Raw genomic sequence first — 20,782 nt, forward strand, 5'->3', positions numbered from 1 at the left:
TTTCTACAATTGGGGGTCCCAGATGACAAAACTATCCACACAAACCACAAAAATGCAAAAAACATGGGGTCTACCTTTTTCATGTCGACCTTTTGACCCTGTCGACCTTTTCGACCTAATGTCTGTCTAACATATGGTGTCTATCTATTGACTGTCTAACTAGACACTATTTATCTTTCATACCGGAACCGTTAGCATATATGACCAGTGTAGGGTATGTGCGCTGGCCCAGGACGCCCCTCACAGCGCCATACACCAAGTGCCGCTGAGCCTTCCTTGTGCCGCAATTTCCGCTGGCGACCCGCTTCCCGGGCTGCCGGCATTATACTCACCACTCTTCTTTTTTCTGGCTCTGTTAGGGGGTGGCGGCCGTGCTGCGGGAGTGAGCGGTCGCCTCGTGGGCTTGCAATCAGTACCCTCAGGAGCTCAGTAACTTGTCAGCGGTGATAGAGAAGCATTAACTTCTAGAGTTGGTTCCTACTCCCACCCTAAGTCCCACGAAGCAGGAAGGCTGTTGCCAGCAGCCTGCCTGTACCTAACTAAACTCAGAAAATAATAAAACTAGAACAACTCCTAGGAGCTCCCCTAGCTGTGACCGGCTCCTCCGGGCACATTTTCTAAACTGAGTCTGGTAGGAGGGGCATTGAGGGAGGAGCCAGCCCACACTCTTAAAGTGCCAGTGGCTCAAAAAGGACCCGTCTATACCCCATGGTACTAAATGGACCCCAGCATCCTCTAGAAAGAGAAAATACATATACTGCAGTACTTATGGGGTGAGGGGAAGAGGCATACCAGCGAAAGACCATATAGATTTATTACCAGTATTCATTACCCTTTAATAGACTTGTGACTCTTGTTGGAAAACATCCATGGTGCTGCTTACCACTTATATGACCTACAGCTAAATAGGGTCAGGTAAAGGAAACTAATGATATGAAACCCCCCAAAAATGAAACAAGTCCCAGCATGCATCACTGCTAGCCACATGTTAGGACGTATAGTCCCACAACCAATAAAAAAGCTAAATATTAAAAGATTGAAGTAGAGATGGGTAAAGAGACTAAACAATTAAAATTGTTTAGGGAATAATCATATATAACTATACACAGTAATAAAAAAAAAAAATACTTTTGATATATACAAAAGACAAACAAAATGAGCACATCTAAAGGAATGAAGCTAAACACGTGATTTCTATAGATTTTCATTTTTATTTGGTGAAAATGTATATAATATTCTAAAAATAAATCTTTAAAAAAAGAATAGTTGCATAAGAAAAATAGAATGTTACATGTAACTTTTTTTTTTTAATGTTCTTGATTTTGAGACGTGTTTTCTAAGTACATTCTAGAAGTTGTTCCTAAAGGCCTGTACACACTGGCCGAATAATATCGGCCGTTCTATTGAACGGCCGATATATCGCGGGTCCGTCGTTCACAGACATATCGGATCGGCTACGCAGCACAGCCGACGGCCAATATATCTACCGATATATTTGCGCTCCGCTGTGTATGTACGTGCGGCCGGCCGACCACCCGTACACATGCTGCGGCAGCCGGCGGTGATTGACAGCTGAACTGGGCGGGCGTGTGTACACGCCCGCCCAGTTCATGACGTCAGCCCCCGACATATCGGGCAGTGTGTATGCACAGCACACTGCCCGATCCGTTCATAGATATATCTGCAGATCAATTGATCGGCAGATATATCTATCAGTGTGTACCCACCATTAGATGCACACACACAAGTTATAGTGTGCAGAGAACATACTGTCCTACTCTGGGAAGTTACTTGCTCTCCAGCTCCTGAAGAACAAGCCCCAATGATTTTCTAAAAAGGTTACATACTGCAATAGTGTTTGGTTGAGTTTCTGTGGCCAGTGCCGCACTTACAAAGGTGTATTTCAAAATACACACAACAAAAATATGAATTAAATAAATATAAATAAATCTATGATCCATCCACTTAGATAAGCTAGTGTACCGTTCACTAGACAGACGATATATGCGTACAGGAGTCTAAACTTGCCCCAGAGTTATATATTGTACTGGTGCAGTAACATCAGAACATTTTAGTAATAAGCGAGATGTTCCATTTCTTTAAGTGTTCCTAAAATGAGCTATTGCGTAATGAATCGCTGGTCCTTCTATAAATCCTTGTGGTTAGAGAATTCCATCACTGCCTTCCTCTCAATAAAATGGTCATCCCTGTAGGTTCTCAGCCTCCTCTGATCACGCAGCCACCAGACCCTCACTGATTGGCATATTGATGTGCGCAGTGAGCAGGGGTGTGCTCTTCCCCTCCCTCAGGACAAAAACCTGGGAACAGAAAGAAAGGAGTCTATTCACATGGCTAATAAAGGGTAATACAGTACATAAACAGCAAGTCTTCTACTAGTAAGTGTTACATACTCAAAAGGGAATCTTGGTAACTTCTTACCACACACATACGTTCCCCCTCCCCCCTCCCCCAAATATGCCAAAAAATGCTATTAGGTGGACTTCCCCCTTCCCCACCATAGTAGACCATCATTGGGGCTTATCCTTGGGACTTTCACCTTTCTCTGATAGCAGCTGATAGACTGTTTGGTAGGAGGAACAGAGACTGCTGGAGGATTGAAAACATCCACTAGGAGGAAATGTAATAGTCTGTAAGAAGCAGGCATCAGTGCGATTCAGCACAAGGCTTTAAAGCAGAAACAATTTAAAAAGGGAAAACACAACGGCAGACACACCGACATCTTGCTGATGATGCCTTTATCACATTTCTCTCTCAGTCGGTTAAGACAGCAGGGGGGAGGGAATGTAATGGAGAGCAAGAACCAGGAAGTGCGGGACTTCGTCCGATTTCTCACGTATCTTTAAAGCAGCAATTAGTTACATGGCAAAACAAGGTTGATTTTGCTGTGTAACTAATTGCCAATTTAAACATAAATAACAATTCGGATGAAGCCCCGCACTTACTGGTTCTTCATTTTTATTACATCCCCCCCCCCCCCCCCCTCCCCTCCCCAGGTATGGAGTAAATGCATCACGTGATTAGACTATTGTTTCCAATTAGATCCAGCCCTCAAAGCACTGAGACCCTTAGACTGTGATAAAATTATCTTAAGTACCCCATGATTCTGAACCGAGAGTCAGGAAGTAGTGGGATAAAACAGACATGGACCAAGACTGGCGGACTGTTCTAAAATTATGTGCTTGCCACGGAGTAGCGTTTTCATGGACTACAGCCCAATTTGGGGCCAGATTAAGTTCTGTGAAAGCTCCAGGGCAAGTTTATTGGGAGTACCTGCCAATTAAACAGAAACTGTCAAGTCATTTGCCCAACCTGCACGTCCCAAACCAGCGTGCACATGTGCAGGCTGGGTAACATTGTACGGATTGCCTGCACTGAATGCAGTCTGGTCGTGACAAGTCTAGAGTGGGAGGTAATAACAGATACATACATGGAAAAGAAGTGAGTGCTGTATAAATATAAAGCCCCCACTCTACAAAAGACCTGGACTTCTCTTTTTGGTAATAACGCAGCTCCAACCATATTACATATAGAAGAGTGCAAGTCTTTCCACTTAATTTTACAAGGTTACTAATCTAAGTTAGAATGTGCATTTTATCATACCTGGCTCATTTGCTGTGACATATGAACTACATTCGGAATCAAAAATAATAAGATTTTACTTACCGGTAAATCTATTTCTCGTAGTCCGTAGAGGATGCTGGGACTCCGTAAGGACTATGGGGAATAGACGGGCTCCGCAGGAGATAGGGCACTTTAAGAAAGCTTAGGACTCTGGGTGTGCACTGGCTCCTCCCTCTATGCCCCTCCTCCAGACCTCAGTTAGGGAAACTGTGCCCAGAGGAGATGGACAGTACGAGGAAGGAGTTTTGTAAATCTAAGGGCGAGATCCATACCAGCCACACCAATCACACCGTATAACTTGTGATAAACTTACCCAGTTAACAGTATGAACAACAACATAGCCACGGTTCCACCGAAAAACTATATCATAACCCTTATGTAAGCAATAACTATATACAAGTCTTGCAGAAGAAGTCCGCACATGGGTGGTCATTCCGAGTTGTTCGCTCGGTAATTTTCTTCGCATCGCAGTGATTTTCCGCTAATTGCGCATGCGCAATGTTCGCACTGCGACTGCGCCAAGTAAATTTGCTATGCAGTTAGGAATTTTACTCACGGCATTACAAGGTTTTTTCTTCGTTCTGGTGATCGTAATGTGATTGACAGGAAGTGGGTGTTTCTGGGCGGAAACTGGACGTTTTATGGGTGTGTGTGAAAAAACGCTGGCGTTTCTGGGAAAAACGTGGGAGTGTCTGAAGAAACGGGGGAGTGTCTGGGCGAACGCTGGGAGTGTTTGTGACGTCAAACCAGGAACAAAACTGACTGAACTGATCGCAGTTGGCGAGTAAGTGTGGAGCTACTCAGAAACTGCTAAGAAGTGTCTATTCGCAATTCTGCTAATCTTTCGTTCGCAATTTTACTATGCTAAGATTCACTCCCAGTAGGCGGCGGCTTAGCGTGTGCAAAGCTGCTAAAAGCAGCTTGCGAGAGAACAACTCGGAATGACCACCATGGGACGGGCACCCAGCATCCTCAAACGGACTACGAGAAATCGATTTACCGGTAAGTAAAATCTTATTTTCTCTAACGTCCTTGAGGATGCTGGGACTATGTAAGGACCATGGGGATTATACCAAAGCTCCCAAACGGGCGGGAGAGTGCGGATGACTCTGCAGCACCGATTGAGCAAACAGGAGGTCCTCCTCAGCCAGGGTATCAAACTTATAGAACTTTGCAAAGGTGTTTGTCCCCGACCAAGTAGCTGCTCAGCACAACTGTAATGCCGAGACCCCTCGGGCAGCCGCCCAAGAAGAGCCCACTTTCCTAGTGGAGTGGGCCTTAACCGATTTCGGTAACGGCAATCCTGCCGTAGAATGCGCCTGCTGAATCGTGTTACAGATCCAGCGAGCAATAGTCTGCTTTGAAGCAGGAGCGCCAACCTTGTTGGCCGCATACAGAACGAACAAAGCTTCAGTCTTCCTGATTCTAGCCGTTCTGGTCACATAAATCTTCAAAGCCCTGACTACATCCAGGGACTCGGAATCCTCCAAGTCCCGTGTAGCCACAGGCACGACAATAGGTTGGTTCACATGAAAAGATGAGACCACTTTTGGCAGAAAGTGAGGGCGAGTCCTCAACTCCGCCCTATCCACGTGAAAAACCAAGTATGGGCTTTTATGTGATAAAGCCGCCAATTCTGAAACACGTCTTGCCGAAGCGAACGCCAACAACATGACCACTTTCCACGTGAGGTATTTCAACTCCACAGTTTTGAGTGGTTCAAACCAAGGTGACTTGAGGAAACGTAACACCACGTTAAGATCCCAAGGCGCCACCGGAGGCACAAAGGGAGGCTGAATATGCAGCACTCCCTTCACAAAGGTCTGTACTTCAGGAATAGAGGCCAATTCTCTTTGAAAGAAAATGGATAAGGCCAAAATCTGGACCTTTATGGACCCTAATTTTAGGCCCAAAGTCACTCCTGTTTGAAGGAAGTGAAGTAGACGGCCCAAATGGAAATCCTCCGTAGGAGCAGCTCTGGCCTCACACCAAGAAACATATTTCCACCATATACGGTGATAATGTTTTAATGTCACATCTTTCCTAGCCTTGATCAGGGTAGGAATGACTTCCTCCGGAATCCCTTTTTCCGCTAGGATCCGGCGTTCAACCGCCATGCCGTCAAACGCAGCCGCGGTAAGTCTTGGAACAGACAGGGCCCCTGCCGCAGCAGGTCCTGCCTTAGAGGAAGAGGTCACGGATCCCCTGCGAGCAACTCTTGCAGCTCCGGATACAAAGTCCTCCGTGGCCAATCCGGAACAATGAGTATTGTTCTGACCCTGCTTCTTCGTATTATTCTCAACACCTTGGGTATGAGAGGAAGAGGAGGAAACACAAAGACCAATCTGAACACCCAAGGTGTCACCAGAGCGTCTACCGCCTGAGGGTCCCTTGACCTGGCGCAATACCGCTTTAGCTTTTTGTTGAGACAGGATGCCATCATGTCGATTTGAGGCAGTCCCCAACGATCCGTGATCTGTGCGAAGACTTCTTGATGAAGTCCCCACTCTCCCGGATGCAGGTCGTGCCTGCTGAGGAAGTCCGCCTCCCAGTTGTCCACCCCCGAGATGAACACCGCTGACAGCGCGCTTACATGGCCTTCCGCCCAGCGTAGAATCCTGGTCGCTTCTGCCATGGCCATTCTGCTCCTTGTTCCGCCTTGGCGGTTTATATGAGCCACTGCCGTGGCATTGTCTGACTGAATCAGAACCGGTTTTCTCCGAAGCAATTCCTCCGCTTGACGCAGGGCGTTGTATATGGCCCTCAACTCCAGGACGTTGATGTGGAGACAAGACTCTAGGCTTGACCAGAGACCTTGGAAATTTCTTCCCAGTGTCACTGCTCCCCAGCCTCGGAGGCTTGCGTCCGTGGTCACGAGGACCCAGTCCTGAATGCCGAACCTGCGACATTCTAGTAGGTGAGCACTGTTCAGCCACCACAGGAGAGATACCCTGGTCCTGGGAGACAGGGTGATCCTTTGATGCATTTGTAAATGGGACCCGGACAACTTGTCCAAGAGGTCCCATTGAAAAGTCCTTGCATGGAACCTGCCGAAAGGTATGGCCTCGTAGGAAGCCACCATCTTCCCCAGGACCCGCGTGCAATGATGCACTGAAACCTTTTTTGGTTTTAATAGGTTCCTGACCATATCTATGAGTTCCTGAACCTTTTCGATTGGAAGAAAAAACCCTTTTTCTGGTCTGTGTCTAGAATCAGCCCCAAAAAGGTCAGACGCGTTGTAGGGACTAGATGGGACTTCGGTATATTGAGAATCCAGCCGTGTATTTGCAACGTCTTCATGGACAGAGACACGCTGTCCAGCAACCTCTCCCGAGATCTCGCCTTTATGAGGAGATCGTCCAAGTATGGGATAATTGTGACCCCCTGCCTGCGCAGGAGCACCATCATTTCCGCCATTACCTTGGTGAAAATTCTCGGGGCCGTGGAAAGCCCAAACAGCAACGTCTGAAATTGGTAGTGATAGTCCTGCATTGCAAATCTCAGGAACGCCTGACGAGGGGGGGAATATCAAAACATGAAGGTAAGCATCCTTTATGTCCAGGGACACCATCCAATCCCCCCCCTCCAGGCTGGCGATGACCGCCCTGAGTGATTCCATTTTGAACTTGAACCTCTTCAAGTACAGGTTCAGAGATTTCAGGTTTAAAATGGGTCTGACCGAACCGTCCGGTTTCGGGACCACAAACAGGGTTGAGTAATATCCCTCTCCTTGCTGGAGATGAGGAACTGTGACAATCACCTGCTGAATACACAATTTTTGGATTGCTGCCAACACTAGCTCCCTCTCTGACGGGGAAGCCGGCAGAGCCGATTTGAAAAATCGCGAGGAGGCAAGTCTTCGAATTCCAGCTTGTATCCCTGAGAAACAATCTCTAATGCCCAGGGATCCACCTGCGAGTGAACAGAGACGTGGCTAAAAAACCGAAGACGAGCCACCACCAGATCTGCCTCCCCTCGGAAAGCCCAAGCGTCATGCAGTGGACTTTGCAGACGCAGGGGAGGACTTCTGCTCTTGGGAACTAGCTGTGTGCAGCTTTTTTCCCCTGCCTTTCCCTCTGGCAACAAAGGATGATCCACGTACCTTCTTGTTTTTATTGGAACGAAAGGACTGCCTTTGATAATGAGGTGCCTTTTTTGTATGCTGCGGGGGGACATAAGGTAAGAAATTTGACTTACCAGCCGTAGCCGTAGAGACAAGATCCGAGAGGCCGTCTCCAAACAACTCCACCCCTTGGTAAGGCAAGGACTCCATATGCCGCTTTGAATCGGCATCTCCCGTCCACTGTCGGGTCCACAAGAGCCGCCTAGCAGAAATAGACATAGCATTTATTCTGGAGCTTAATAAACAAATGTCTCTTTGAGCATCCCTCATATACAAGGCAGCATCTCTGATATGCTCTATGGTCATTTGAATGGCGTCCCTATCTAAGGTGTCAATTTCCGTAGATAAGGAATCTGCCCATGCCACAACCGCACTACAAACCGAGGCCGACGCCATAGCCGGTCGAGCAATAGTACCGGAATGATTGTAAATGTGCTTTAAGGTAATTTCCTGCCTGCGATCAGCAGGTTCCTTGAGGGAAGCCGTATCCTGAGAAGGCAGTGCCACCTTTTTGGACAAACGTGTCAGCGCCTTGTCAACTTTAGGCGAAGATTCCCAGCGTATCCTATCAGTTTGTGGAAAAGGATACGCCATGAGAATCCTTTTGGGAACTTGTGGTCTCCTATCCGGAGATTCCCAAGCCTTTTCGCACAAGTCACTTAATTCAAATGAGGATGGAAAAGTGACTTCAGGCTTTTTCCCTTTATACATGTGTACCCTCGTGTCAGGGACAGGGGGTTCCTCAGTAATATGCAAAACCTCTTTAATGGCAATAATCATGTACCGTATACCCTTAGCCACCTTCGGCTGTAATTTTGCATCTTCATAGTCGACACTAGAGTCAGTATCTGTGTTGGTATCTGTGTCATCGATCTGGGATATGGTGCGCTTCTGAGACCCCGAAGGACCTGGCGCCCCAGGGACAGGCATGGACTGGCTACCTGACTGATCCCTAGCTTCTGCCTTGTCTAATCTTTTATGCAATAGATTGACATTTGCATTCAAGACATTCAGCATATCCACCCATTCCGGTGTCGGCGTTGCCGACGGCGACCTGACATTCAAGCACTCCCCCTCCACATTAAGCGAGCCTTCCTCGTCAAACATGTCGACACACGCGTATCGACACACTTCACACACACAAAGGGAACCCCTTTCCTGAAGACAGTATCCCTGTCAAGGCCCTTTGGAGAGACAGAGAGAGAGTATGCCAGCACACACCCCAGCGCAATAACCCTGGAGACCAACACAAAATGTTTTTCCCCAGCAGCGCTGTATAATATGTAAACCGCCAATTATGTACCCCCCCCCCCCTCTCTCTTTTAAGCACCCTTTCACCGTGTGTAAGCAGGGAAGAGTCCGGGGAGCTTCCTCTCAGCAGTGCTGTGGAGAGAAAATGGCGCTGGTGAGTGCTGAGGGAGAAGCCCCGCCCCCTCGGCGGCGGGCTTCTGTCCCGCTCAAACTTAGTAAAATATGGCGGGGGCTCTTTTATATACATGTACAGAGCCCACCTGTACATGTATATAGTCTTTTTGCCATGCAGAGGTTTATATTGCTGCCCAGGGCGCCCCCCCCTGTGCCCTGCACCCTTACAGTGACCGGAGTATGTGAGGTGTATGGGAGCAATGACGCACAGCTGCAGTGCTGTGCGTTACCTCAGTGAAGCTGAAGGCTTCTGCCGCCTGACGACTTCTGTCTTCTGTACTTCTAGCTCTGTGAGGAGAACGGCGGCGCGGCTCCGGGGGTGGACGCCCAGTAAGAACCTGCGTTCACCCCCTCTGGAGCTAATGGTGTCCAGTAGCCGAGGAAGCAGAGCCTATCTTTGACAAGAAGGTCTGCTCCTCTCTCCTCAGTCCCTCGATGCAGGGAGCCTGTTGCCAGCAGTGCTCCCTGTGAAAAAGTAGTAAAAGGTAGAAAAAAAAAAATCCAAACAAAAATGCTTCTAGGCAGAGAACTCTGGAGAGCTCTCTGCAGTGCACCCATCTTGCTCTGGGCACAGTGTAAAACTGATGTCTGGAGGAGAGGCATAGAGGGAGGAGCCAGTGCACACCCAGAGTCCAAAGCTTTCTTAAAGTGCCCTATATCCTGCGGAGCCCGTCTATTCCCCATGGTCCTTACGGAGTCCCAGCATCCTCAAGGACGTTAGAGAAAAGGAGATTTATTTGCTTACCAGTTAAATCCTTTTCTTCAAATTCCATAGGGTGCACAGGCTGATTATTGGTATAATTAGTGCAGCAGGGACTGGACACCCAATAATTAACTTTTATTCCCAGCAAAAGCTAAGGCGTCAAATGAACAGACGTTGAGAAACATATGGGCAGAGGACCACGTGGTTGCCTAATAGAGCTACTCCGCCAACCCACGATGACCCACCCAATAAGTCCCCAATGACTGGGTGGAATAAGCAGTCACCACAGTCGGGGCACGAAAGATGGCCGCTGAGTAAGCATGTTGAATGGCTAAACTGAGCCATCTGAACATGGTCTGTATGAAAGCCGGCCAGCCCAGTTTGTAACAGTCATATAGGGCAAAGAGGGACTCCGAATTTAGAGTTTTTTTGTCCTGTAAACATAAATCCAGAGGGCCCGAACTACATCCAAGGAGGTCTCTTCCAGCGAAATACCAAGATCTCTTGGTTATTATTTAACTGTAAAACTACCTAAGGGAGGTAGCCATGTCGAATACAAAATACAGCCCGGTCCGAGTGGAAAATAAAAAATGGAGAGCAACAAGTTAATGCACTCAGGTCTGACACCTGCCGGCCAATGTTATGGCAAGCAGAAAGACCTTCTTCCACGTAAGCCAACAAATGTCCACAGGGTCCCAAGGGAAAAAAAGGCGATGACTAAAGTGCTCGAAGAACTAAGGACAAGTTACATAGAGCCACCAGATGAACAAACAGAGGCTGCACGTGGAGAACACCCTGTAAGAAGGTCTGAATGTCAGGCATCAGTGTGATCTGACTCTGGAGAAGGACAAAAAGTGCTGAAACTTGCACCTTCAAAATGACGATAGGCGAAGGTCCAATCTGGAGCCGTCTGGAGAAAGGAGAGGACACGCTATAGCAGAAACAACCGAGGGTTAAAAAATTTAGTTGAATACCAGGAGAAGTAAATATACGCCAAACCAGATGATAAACCCTGGCACAAGAAAGTTTACGAGCATGTAGCATAATACAAATGACCAAATTGGAGAACCCCTTGACCCTCAAGACTGATGTCTCAAGAGCCACACCATCAAAGCTAGATGGGCCAGATCCGGATGGAAGCACGGACCTGAAACAGAAGGTCCAGTCGGTGGGGAAGACACAATGGAGTGTCGATGGAGGGACCGAAAAGATCTGTGAACCAATCTTGGGAGCTACTAAGATCACGGTGACGCCTTTCAACATCAACATGTGGAGAACCCACAGAATCAACGAGATTGGTGGAAAGGCCCACTGAACCGCAAAGGCATCCACCAGAAGAGCAGTATCTCTGCAGCTTATGTTGAGACGTTATCAAGTCGATGTCCAGCAATCCTCAGCAATGCACTAGGGGTTGAAAGACGCCTGGGTGAAGAGCCCACTCGCTTGACTGGACGTCTGGGCGGCTTAGGAAGTCCGCTTCCCACTTTTGGACTCCTGGTGTGAAGACCACTAATAGGGCTGGCAACTGACGCATCATTCAAAGCAGAATGTGACTCACCTCATTCAGGGCGCCGTGCCTGCAAGTGTTTCCGTGATGGCTGATGTAGGAGGACTGTTGTCGGAATGTACTTGGACTGGACGATGTTGAAACAGCAGCAGAGCTAGATAGAGAGCCTTGTAAACCACACAGAGTTCTAGAATGTTGATTAGAAGTTTGCTCTCTTGAGCCACCCACCAATTCTGAAAGGACTGCTGACAGCTGACTACTGCTCACAACCGAAGACTTGAGTCAGTGGGGAGGCGCACCCAATCCTGAATCCAAAAGAGGCGACCCACTTGGACTGGAGCCACCACAAGAGGGACTGATGGATCTCCCGAGATAGAACGATCATCTGTGTCCTGATTTGATGATGGGATTTGTTCCATCTGGTTAGAACTTCTATTTGAAGTGGCTGGGAATGAAACGGTGTCATGTCGAAGCTGGAGACAAGAGAGCCCAGGATTCGTACGCAGGAGTGTATGGACACTCGAGGGAGATGTAAGAGCCTGCGAATCCTATCCTGGAGATCCCAAAGTTTGTCCACAGGGAGCAAGACCTGCTGAACGTTCAAGTCCAGAAAGGCACCTAGGTGGAGCACCGCCTGCAACGGAGTCAAAGAGGATTTCTGCAAATTGATGATCCATCCATGGGACTGGAGAAGATCTATGGTGAGTCGCAGGTATTCCCGGAGGACATCTGGAGACTGGGCTAGGATAAGTAGATCATCAAGGTAAGGAAGAATCCTGGCCCCCCCTGCGCCACAAGTGAACTGCCATGACCTTCATAAAAACACGATGGACCCGTAGAAAGCATAAACGGCAAAGGCCAAAATTGGTAATGCTCCTCGTGGACTGCAAACAGGAGATAACACTGGTGGCCGAGCCGGATAGGAACACGTAAATAGGCATCCTGGATGAATTAAGAATAGGCTGGCAAAAAAGCCTGTGCCCCTCTGAGCTAGCGGTACTGGAAAAATTACCTTGGAGGCTAGTAGGGAGTAAATGGACTTCCATAGGGCTTTTCCTGGATCCTGTGGAAATAAACTGGACCAGAGTACATTCTTGGAAGATTAGAGCAAAGCCTTGAGAGACTACGCCGTGTACCCAGGAGTCCGTCGTGGTTGCATCCAGGTCTTGGAAAAAGGGGATTTTTGTTTTACCTGTAAAATCCTTTTTTCAGAAACCGTGGTGGACACTGGAACTGCAGGTATGGTGTAGGAGCACCAAGGAGTTAAAACTTCTGCAGAGTGCAGCAGAGGCTCCTCCTCCCGTATACCCCGCCTGGCCCTGGGAAACCAGTTTGCATCTTAACAAACCTCAAGAACAGGTATCAGAGAGAAGAAATCAAAAAGAAAAATAGACCAGCACACATACACACACATATACTGTCCCGGTCAAGAGAGCCGTGGCACGTAGTCTCAGCAACGGCGTGTGAGGGCGGGCGCCCAATGTCCACCACGGCTTCTGAAAAAAGGATTTTACAGGTAAGACAAAAATCCCCTTTCTTCTGTCAGTCTAGGTGGACACTGGGACTGTGGGACATCCCAAAGCTGTTCTTTTACGGGCGGGAAAGTTCCCGAGCTGCACGGAGGACACGACGCCCAAAGGCAGCATCGGCCGAGGTGAAGGTGTCGAATTGATAGAATTTGATGAAAGTGTTTGCGGAAGACCACGTAGCCGCCCTGCAAAGCTGCTCAGCAGAAGCGTTGTGGCGAACCGCCCAAGAAGGGCCAACCGACCGCGTGAAATGAGCTCTGACGGACGCTAGAATAGGCTGCCCAGCCAGCAGATAAGCTTGTGTATGGCAATGCGGATTCAACGGGCCGAAGTTTGTTTAGAAGCAGGCCAGCCACGCTTTTGGACATCGTAAAGAACGAAAAGGGAGTCCGATTTGCGGAAGGACTCTGTTCTGGTAACATAGGTACGGAGATCCCGTACTACATCCAAAGTGACCAAGGACTCCTCTGATACTTCTGACGTGGTGGGGAGTAAGGACGGAACCACAATCTCTTGATTGATGTGGAACCTGGAGACGACTTTAGGAAAATAATCCATTCTAGTACGTAGGACTGCTCGATCAGAGTGGAAAACTATGAAAGGAGAACTGTGAGACAGGGAGCCCAAGTCGGAAACCCAGCGCGCCGAAGCAATGGCCAACAATAAGACAGTCTTTCAAGTAAGCCAAGACAGATCCACAGAATCAAGGGGCTCAAATGGAGCCCGCTGAAGCATCCAGAGGACCAAGGACAAGTCCCACGGATGAACAGGTGGGACAAAAGGAGGTTGCAAGAACAGTACCCCCTGTAGAAAAGTGTGAATAGCCGAAGAATTGGCCACCTTTCGTTGAAAGAGAACCAAAAAAGCAGGTACCTGCACTTTTAAGGAGGCAAGCCGAACTCCCAAGTCCAAACTGGCTTGAAGAAAAGCCAAAACCCTGGACACTCGATATCTCAAGTGATTCAAATGACAAGCCGAGCACAACTGAAAGTACTGCCACCACACTCTATGATATATGTGAGCCGAAGACGGTTTCCTGGCTGAGAGCATAGTGTCGATGACTGGGTTCGAGAACCCCCGAGCTCTTAAGACCGACCTATCAACAGCCACCCTGTCAAAGCCAGGAGGCTGTATGGAGAGGCTGCAAAGAACAGTGTACCAAGCCCGTCTTGGCCAATCTGGAGCGATCAGGATGGCCGTGACCCGCTTCTGCTTCAGGCGTCTGAGTACACGTGGTAGGAGAGCAATCGGCGCAAACACATACAGGTCATCCAGGTATGGAAGAATATTGACACCTTGTAAATGCAGCTGGGCCGCCATGACTTTGGTAAAGACTCTCGGTGCTGTTGAGAGACCGAAAGGTAGGGCTCGGAACTGATAGTGGTTGCTCCGAAGAGCTAATTGCAAGACACGTTGATGGTCCGGCCGAATAGGAATGTAGAGGTAGGCGTCCTGAATATCCAAGGAGGCCATGAAGTCTTCTGGTTCCAGCGCCTGCATGATGGACCGGAGAGACTCCATCCTGAACCTGGGAACACGAAGAAAAAGATTCAACTTCTTTAGGATGAGAATGAGTCCGAAAGACCCGCCTGGCTTTTGTACCAAGAACAGATTAGAGTAGAAACCAGTACCCCTTTGAGGACAGGGGATGGGAACAATGACCCCTGCCTTCAGGAGAAATCTGATGAAGACTGTGGGGCGGTGGCCTTGCCAACGTCCACTGGCAGGCTGGTGGTAAAAAATTGAAGAGGCGGCCGCTCCAGAAAGGAGAGGGCGCATCACCTGGATACTGTGTCTGACACCCAAGAGTTGGACGTGGGGGTTAGCCAGATGTCGGCGAATTGTAGAAGCCGACCGCCCACCATGGAGGAGTCCTGGTGGGGACCCCTCATGTCATGCTGAAGGTTTGTCGGGTTGCTTAGGGGTTCGACGACGTCCAACCAAGGACGGACGACATTTTGGTTTGGTAGATTTAGAAGAGGAAGTCTGTACACGGGAGGAAGACTGGCCCTTTGGTTTGCCCCAAGGAGGCGTCCGATTGGGATTTCGCCATTAGCGAGAGGAGAGAAGATCCTCGGCAGGACTTTTGACGTATGGTAGAGGAACTCTGAGCCCTGCACAGATTGAGAAAGATCGTGCACGTACGCTGGCTCCGCAGAGGGCTGCTGTGGGGGCTGAGGATGTGGCTCTGTGGGAGAGACTGACACAGAAGGTGGAGGTAACCTAGGGGCTGCCAGCTGAGAAGCCAGCTCCCGCATGGCTGAAGACAAGGACGTCCACTCAGACCCAATCGGGGCAGACACCTCTGGTACGGAACCACCCGGCGCATCCGATGAGCAGCGTTCACAAAGGCCCCATGTGGTCTTGTTGCAAACAGGAAAAAATGTCCTTGCAAGATGTGCAAGTGTATGCGCACAGCCCAGGAGCAGCCGTTCCTTCTGGAAGGCTTTGGAAGAAGTCCCTCTGGATGACATCTCCAAACCTGAAAGGGCAGTATAATGCACACACACAATATATCTATGCATTGGGCAAAACACCAAAAAAACCTGTGCCTGAGGTACTGGGACTGTGTGGTCCAAACACTGTAAGGACTACTGTTAAAAGAAACAGCAGACCCAGGAAGCTAACTAAAATTACATAATGCAGTATACGAAAAATAACAAAAAAGGCTACCCTAAGACCCTAACAGTACGACTTGCAATATCACACAAAAAAAAAATGTAGAGGCACACAAGAATCTAACCACCTGCACAGAGAAGTGAGGTAGGGGGCAAATAAGCTGACACCAGGACAGTGAGGTATAGGGGAGCAAGAATTCAGTCCTCTTTGCTGGGCTGTCGGCTGCAGATTGCTGAAAATGGACGATCAGCCAGGAAAGGAGGGAGGAGAGAAGGTCCCCTTGGCGCCTAAACCCTGGACAGGGTATGGCGAAGGGGCTGGGGGCGGAACTACAGGGGATCCCCACCCCCTCCTGGAACCCCAGGGACGCTATCTGTATCCCCTTGAAATATGGCAAGTCCCTGGTGGTCTACTGGTGGCTCGGAAAGGACGGAGGCCTGCTGCCAGGACCACCGGGGTTGCTCCTTCCTCGCCGGTGGTGTTGCTGCTAGCACCAGCTCACGCTTGCGGAGGGAAGCCGCTTACCAAGTCCCCCTCCGCCTGCGGATATTTTGTGTGAGGTGGCTGGTGAGAGCGGCCGTGGAGGTCCGTTCACCGGCTGCCAGACGGGTGCGGAATCCTGCAGCATACCAGCTGTCCCAGTGTCCACCTAGGCTGGCAGAAAAAAAGCAGAAGCCGGCCTCCCATACTGGGATCCCCCAGATGAAGGCCGACCCCATCATGTGGCAGGCTTGTTGGCTGGCTTGGTAGCCGAGCACCTAGCAGACCAGGGTTGTTTACCTCAGGGCTTTGATCCTTGGAGGAAGAAACCTGGAACCCAGAAAAGGACTGGCCTTTGGCATTTCCCTGTGGACGATAGGAGCGTTAAATAGACTCTCGCGCCCTAGGTACTGCTTCAGAAGGAAGATAGGTCGTCTTGGATGCTGCCACCGGGGCCATGATCTTATCTAATTTAGAAACAAAGAGAACATGCCCGGAATAAGGACAAGCCTCCAAGGCCTTTATAGAGTCCAAGTCAGCGAACCAGGAATGAAGCCAGAGGGCTCTATTAGCCGCCACTGAGGAAGCAGAAATCTTGGATGTTAGGATACCCGTGTCCATTTCCACCTCAACAAGATAAGAATCCCCCTCCCTGATATGTCCCACCAGGGACAGCAACTGGTTTCTGTGAGCACCAGAGGCAAGGTCTTCCAGGACATCCACCCAACCCCGACGGCCTTAGCCACCAAGCGGATACTAGGGCTGGGCATGGGATAGCACCGCCATGAGAATAAGGAGATTTATGGTAAGAACTTACAGTTGTTAAATCTCTTTCTGCAAGGTACACTGGATTCCACAGGGAATAACATTGGGGTGTAGAGTAGGATCTTGATCCGAGGCACCAACAGGCTAAAAGCTTTGACTGTTCCCAAGATGCTCAGCGCCGCCTCCTCTATAACCCCGCCTCAGTGCACAGGAACTCAGTTTTGTCAACCAGTCCAATGCAGTAGCAGGTAAAAGAGACAACAACAGTTAGTAGCCACATATACCACATTCTCACGACAGGAGAAGGTATCAGCGGCTAATGCCATACCAACACAAAGAAGCTAAGTGCGTCAGGGTGGGCGTCCTGTGGAATCCAGTGTACCTCGCAGAAAGATATTTAACAAGGGTAAGTTCTTATCATAAATCTCCTTTTCTGCAACGGGGTATACTGGGATTCCACAGGGAATAACATCGGGGATGTCCTAAAGCAGTTCTTTATGGGAGGGGACGCACTGTAGCGGGCACAAGAACCCGGCGTCCAAAGGAAGCATCCTGGGAGGCGGAAGTATCAAAGGCATAGAACCTTATGAACGAGGACGACGTAGCTGCCTTGCACAACTGTTCAAGTGTCGCACCATGCCGGGCCGCCCAAGAAGGTCCAACAGACCGAGTAGAATGGGCTTTGATGGTAGCAGGAGCTGGAAGGCCAGCCTGTACAAGCATGTGCAATCACCATTCTAATCTATCTGGCCAAGGTCTGCTTGTTAGCAGGCCAGCCACGTTTGTGAAAACCAAACAGTACAAAGAGAGAATCAGACTTCCTAATGGAGGCTGTCCTCTTCACATAGATACGGAGAGCCCGTACCACATCCAAAGACCGCTCTTTGGAGGATAAATCCGGAGTGACAAAGGCCGGAACCACAATCTCCTGGTTAAGGTGGAAAGAAGACACCACCTTAGGTAGATAACCAGGACCGGTCACGGTGAAAAATCAGATAGGGGGACCTACAAGACAATCTGATACCCGTCGAGCAGAGGCAATAGCCAGCAGAAACAAGACCTTGAGGGAAAGCCACTTAAGGTCCGCAGATTCAAGAGGTTCAAAGGAAAAGCCTCCAGAACCACCGACAAATCCCAAGGAGCCACAGGTGAGACATAGGGAGGTTGAATCCGTAAAACACCCTGAGTGAATGTATGAACATCAGGCAGAGTCGCAATTTTTCTCTGAAACCATACCGACAAGGCAGAAATATGAACTTTGAGGGAGGCCAGCCGAAGGCCAACGTCCAGGCCCTGTTGTAGGAAGGCCAAAAGTTTGGCCGAACTAAACTTGAAAATGTCATGATTGCTAGATGCGCACCAAGCAAAGTAAGAATTCCAGACCCTATGGTAAATCCGAGCAGAAGCTGGCTTACGGGCCTTCAACATAGTTTGAACGACCACCTCAGAAAATCCTTTGGCCCTCAGTACGGAAACTCTCAAGAGCCACGCCATCAAAGCCAATCGGGCCAAATACTAGTAAACACAAGGGCCCTGAACGAGGAGGTCTGGTCGTTACCGAAGCAGAAGAGGACGCTCTAGCGAGAGACCCTGTAGGTCTGAGAACCAATGCCGTCTGGGCCACGCTGGAGCTATTATAAGAAGAATTCCTCCTTCTTGCTTGAACTTCCTCACTACTGTGGGCAGGAGTGACACCGAAGGGAACACGTACGGCAGCCGAAAGTTCCATGGAATTGCCAGTGTGTCCACGAACGACGCTTGAGGATCCCTTGTTCTTGCTCCGAAGACCAGAACCTTGTGATTGTATCGAGACGCCATCAGGTCTACATCTGGTAGGCCCCACTTGTCCACTAGGAGTTGAAATACCTCTGGATGAAGGCTCCACTCTCCGGCATGTACGTCCTGACGACTGGGGAAGTCCGCTTCCCAGTTGAAGACCCTCGGAATGAACACTGCCGATATGGCTGGCAGATGGCATTCCGCCCATTGAAGAATCTTTGACACTTCCATCATTGCCATGCGCCTTGAGTGCCGCCTTGATGATTTATGTACGCCACTGTGGTGGCGTTGTCTGACTGTACTTTAACAGGCCTGTTCAGTATCAGATGCTGGGCCAGTTTCAGAGCATTGAACACTGCCCACAATTCCAGAATGTTTATCGGGAGGAGAGACTCCTCCCTGGTCCACCGACCCTGAAGAGAGAGTGTTGCTCTAACACCGTGCCCTAACCCCTCAGACTGGCATCCGTTGTCAGAAGGACCCAGTTGGAGATCCAGAAGGGGCTACCCCTGCTCAATCGTTGGTCCTGCAGCCACCAGGTCAGTGACAGACGGACCTCCGGAGACAAGGAGATCATTTGAGACCTGATTCGGTGAGGCAGGCCGTCCCACTCAGCAAGAATCAGTTTCTGCAGAGGGCAGGAATGAAATTGAGCATACTCCACCATGTCGAAAGCCGAGACCATGAGGCCTAGTACTTGCATTGCCGAATGTATCGACACACGCGGACAAGAGAGGAAACAACGTATCTTGTCCTGAAGCTTCAGGACTTTCTTGTGTGACAAAAGCAACCTCTAGTTGTGTGTGTCCAACAATGCTCCCAGATGCACCATGCTCTGGGAAGGGACAAGGGATGATTTCTTCCAGTCGATGAGCCACCCCTGTGGGCTTGCAGAAACTGGACCATCAGATCCAAATGACGGAGGAGAACTTCTGGGGAATTAGCCAGAATCAGCAGGTCGTCCAGATACGGCAGGATCCGGATGCCCCGACGGCGGAGTGAAGCCATCATAACTGCCATGACCTTGGTGAAAATTTGCGAAGCCATGGTCAGACCAAACGGTAAGGCCCGGAATTGGTAAATGGATTGTGCCAAGAGCAAACCGCAGGTATTGCTGATGTGACATGGCAATAGGGATATGCAGGTAAGCATCCTGTATATTCAGGGATACCATATAGTCCCCTGGTTCCAAAGCCAGGGCAACAGAGCGAAGGGTCTCCATACGAAACTTGGAGACCCTCACAAACTTGTTAAAAGATTTGAGGTTGAGAATGGGTCAGGAGGAACCATTCGGTTTGGGGACTGAGAACAGCGTCGAATAGTACCCCCTGCCCCTCTGAGCCAGAGGCACCGGCACTACCACTCCGGTGTCCAAGAGGGATTGTACCACTAAACGGAGAGTTGTTGCCTTCATCTGATCCGAAGGGATTTCCGTCAGGCAACAGCGAGGAGGGGGACATGTCTTAAAGGATATAGTGTATCCGTGAGTGACGACTTCCCGTGAACTGTAGAAGTCGGCCTCCCCAGGGGGAGGCCCGCACCGTCATTCCGCAGGCTTGTCAGATTTGGAAGCCGGCTGACGGGCAGCCTAGGCACGTTTAGGCTTGGTGGTTTTGGAAGTGCGAAAGGAACGAAAGGAAGTACTCTTAGCCTTCGGGGCCGAAGGAGTAGTACTAGGTAGACATGCAGTCTTAGCAGACGCCAAGTCAGCGACAATCTTGTTGAGATCCTCACCAAAGAGGATGTTTCTTTTAAACGGGAGCACCTCCAGGGTTTTCTTAGAGTCCAAGTCCACCGACCAGGACCGGAACCAGAGAATACAGAGAGCCAAAATGGATGTCATAGCAGCCTTGGTTGCCAGAACACCTGCATCTGAAGCTGCTTCTTTAATGTAATCAGATGCCGTGACAATATAAGAGAGACATTGTCTGGCATGTTCAGAAAAATAGGATGTAAACCCAGCCTCCATTTCCTGAGCCCACGCCTCAATAGCTTCTGCGACCCAAGTAGCCGCAATGGTGGGCCTATGTGTAGCCCTTGCAAGGGTATAGATAGCTTTTAAGCAGCCCTCCCCACGCTTATCCGTCGTCTCCTTGAGAGAAGTGACGGTAGTGGCAGGCAGATGACACCACCAGCCGAGTGATTTGCAAGTCCACCGGCGGTGGCATTTCCCAATTTTTACTCAATTCCGCAAGGGGATAGCGGGCTAG

The 20,782-nt window shown here is 49.5% G+C and overlaps 1 protein-coding gene across 1 annotated transcript in view; it reads right to left on the bottom strand.

Moving 5' to 3' along the window:
• Positions 1-1,191: 1,191 nt before the first annotated feature.
• The window catches only part of BBS1 (Bardet-Biedl syndrome 1), a 171,184-nt gene continuing 151,593 nt past the window's right edge, over positions 1,192-20,782 (bottom strand). The window contains exon 17 of the mRNA XM_063945091.1: positions 1,192-2,318. Within this exon, the coding sequence (XP_063801161.1) occupies positions 2,232-2,318 (87 nt within the window). The 3' untranslated portion in view covers positions 1,192-2,231. The remainder of the gene's footprint in view (positions 2,319-20,782) is intronic.

The sequence above is a fragment of the Pseudophryne corroboree genome, chromosome 11 (genome assembly GCF_028390025.1).
Source record: "Pseudophryne corroboree isolate aPseCor3 chromosome 11, aPseCor3.hap2, whole genome shotgun sequence".
In the NCBI taxonomy this organism is placed as follows: Eukaryota; Metazoa; Chordata; class Amphibia; order Anura; family Myobatrachidae; genus Pseudophryne; species Pseudophryne corroboree.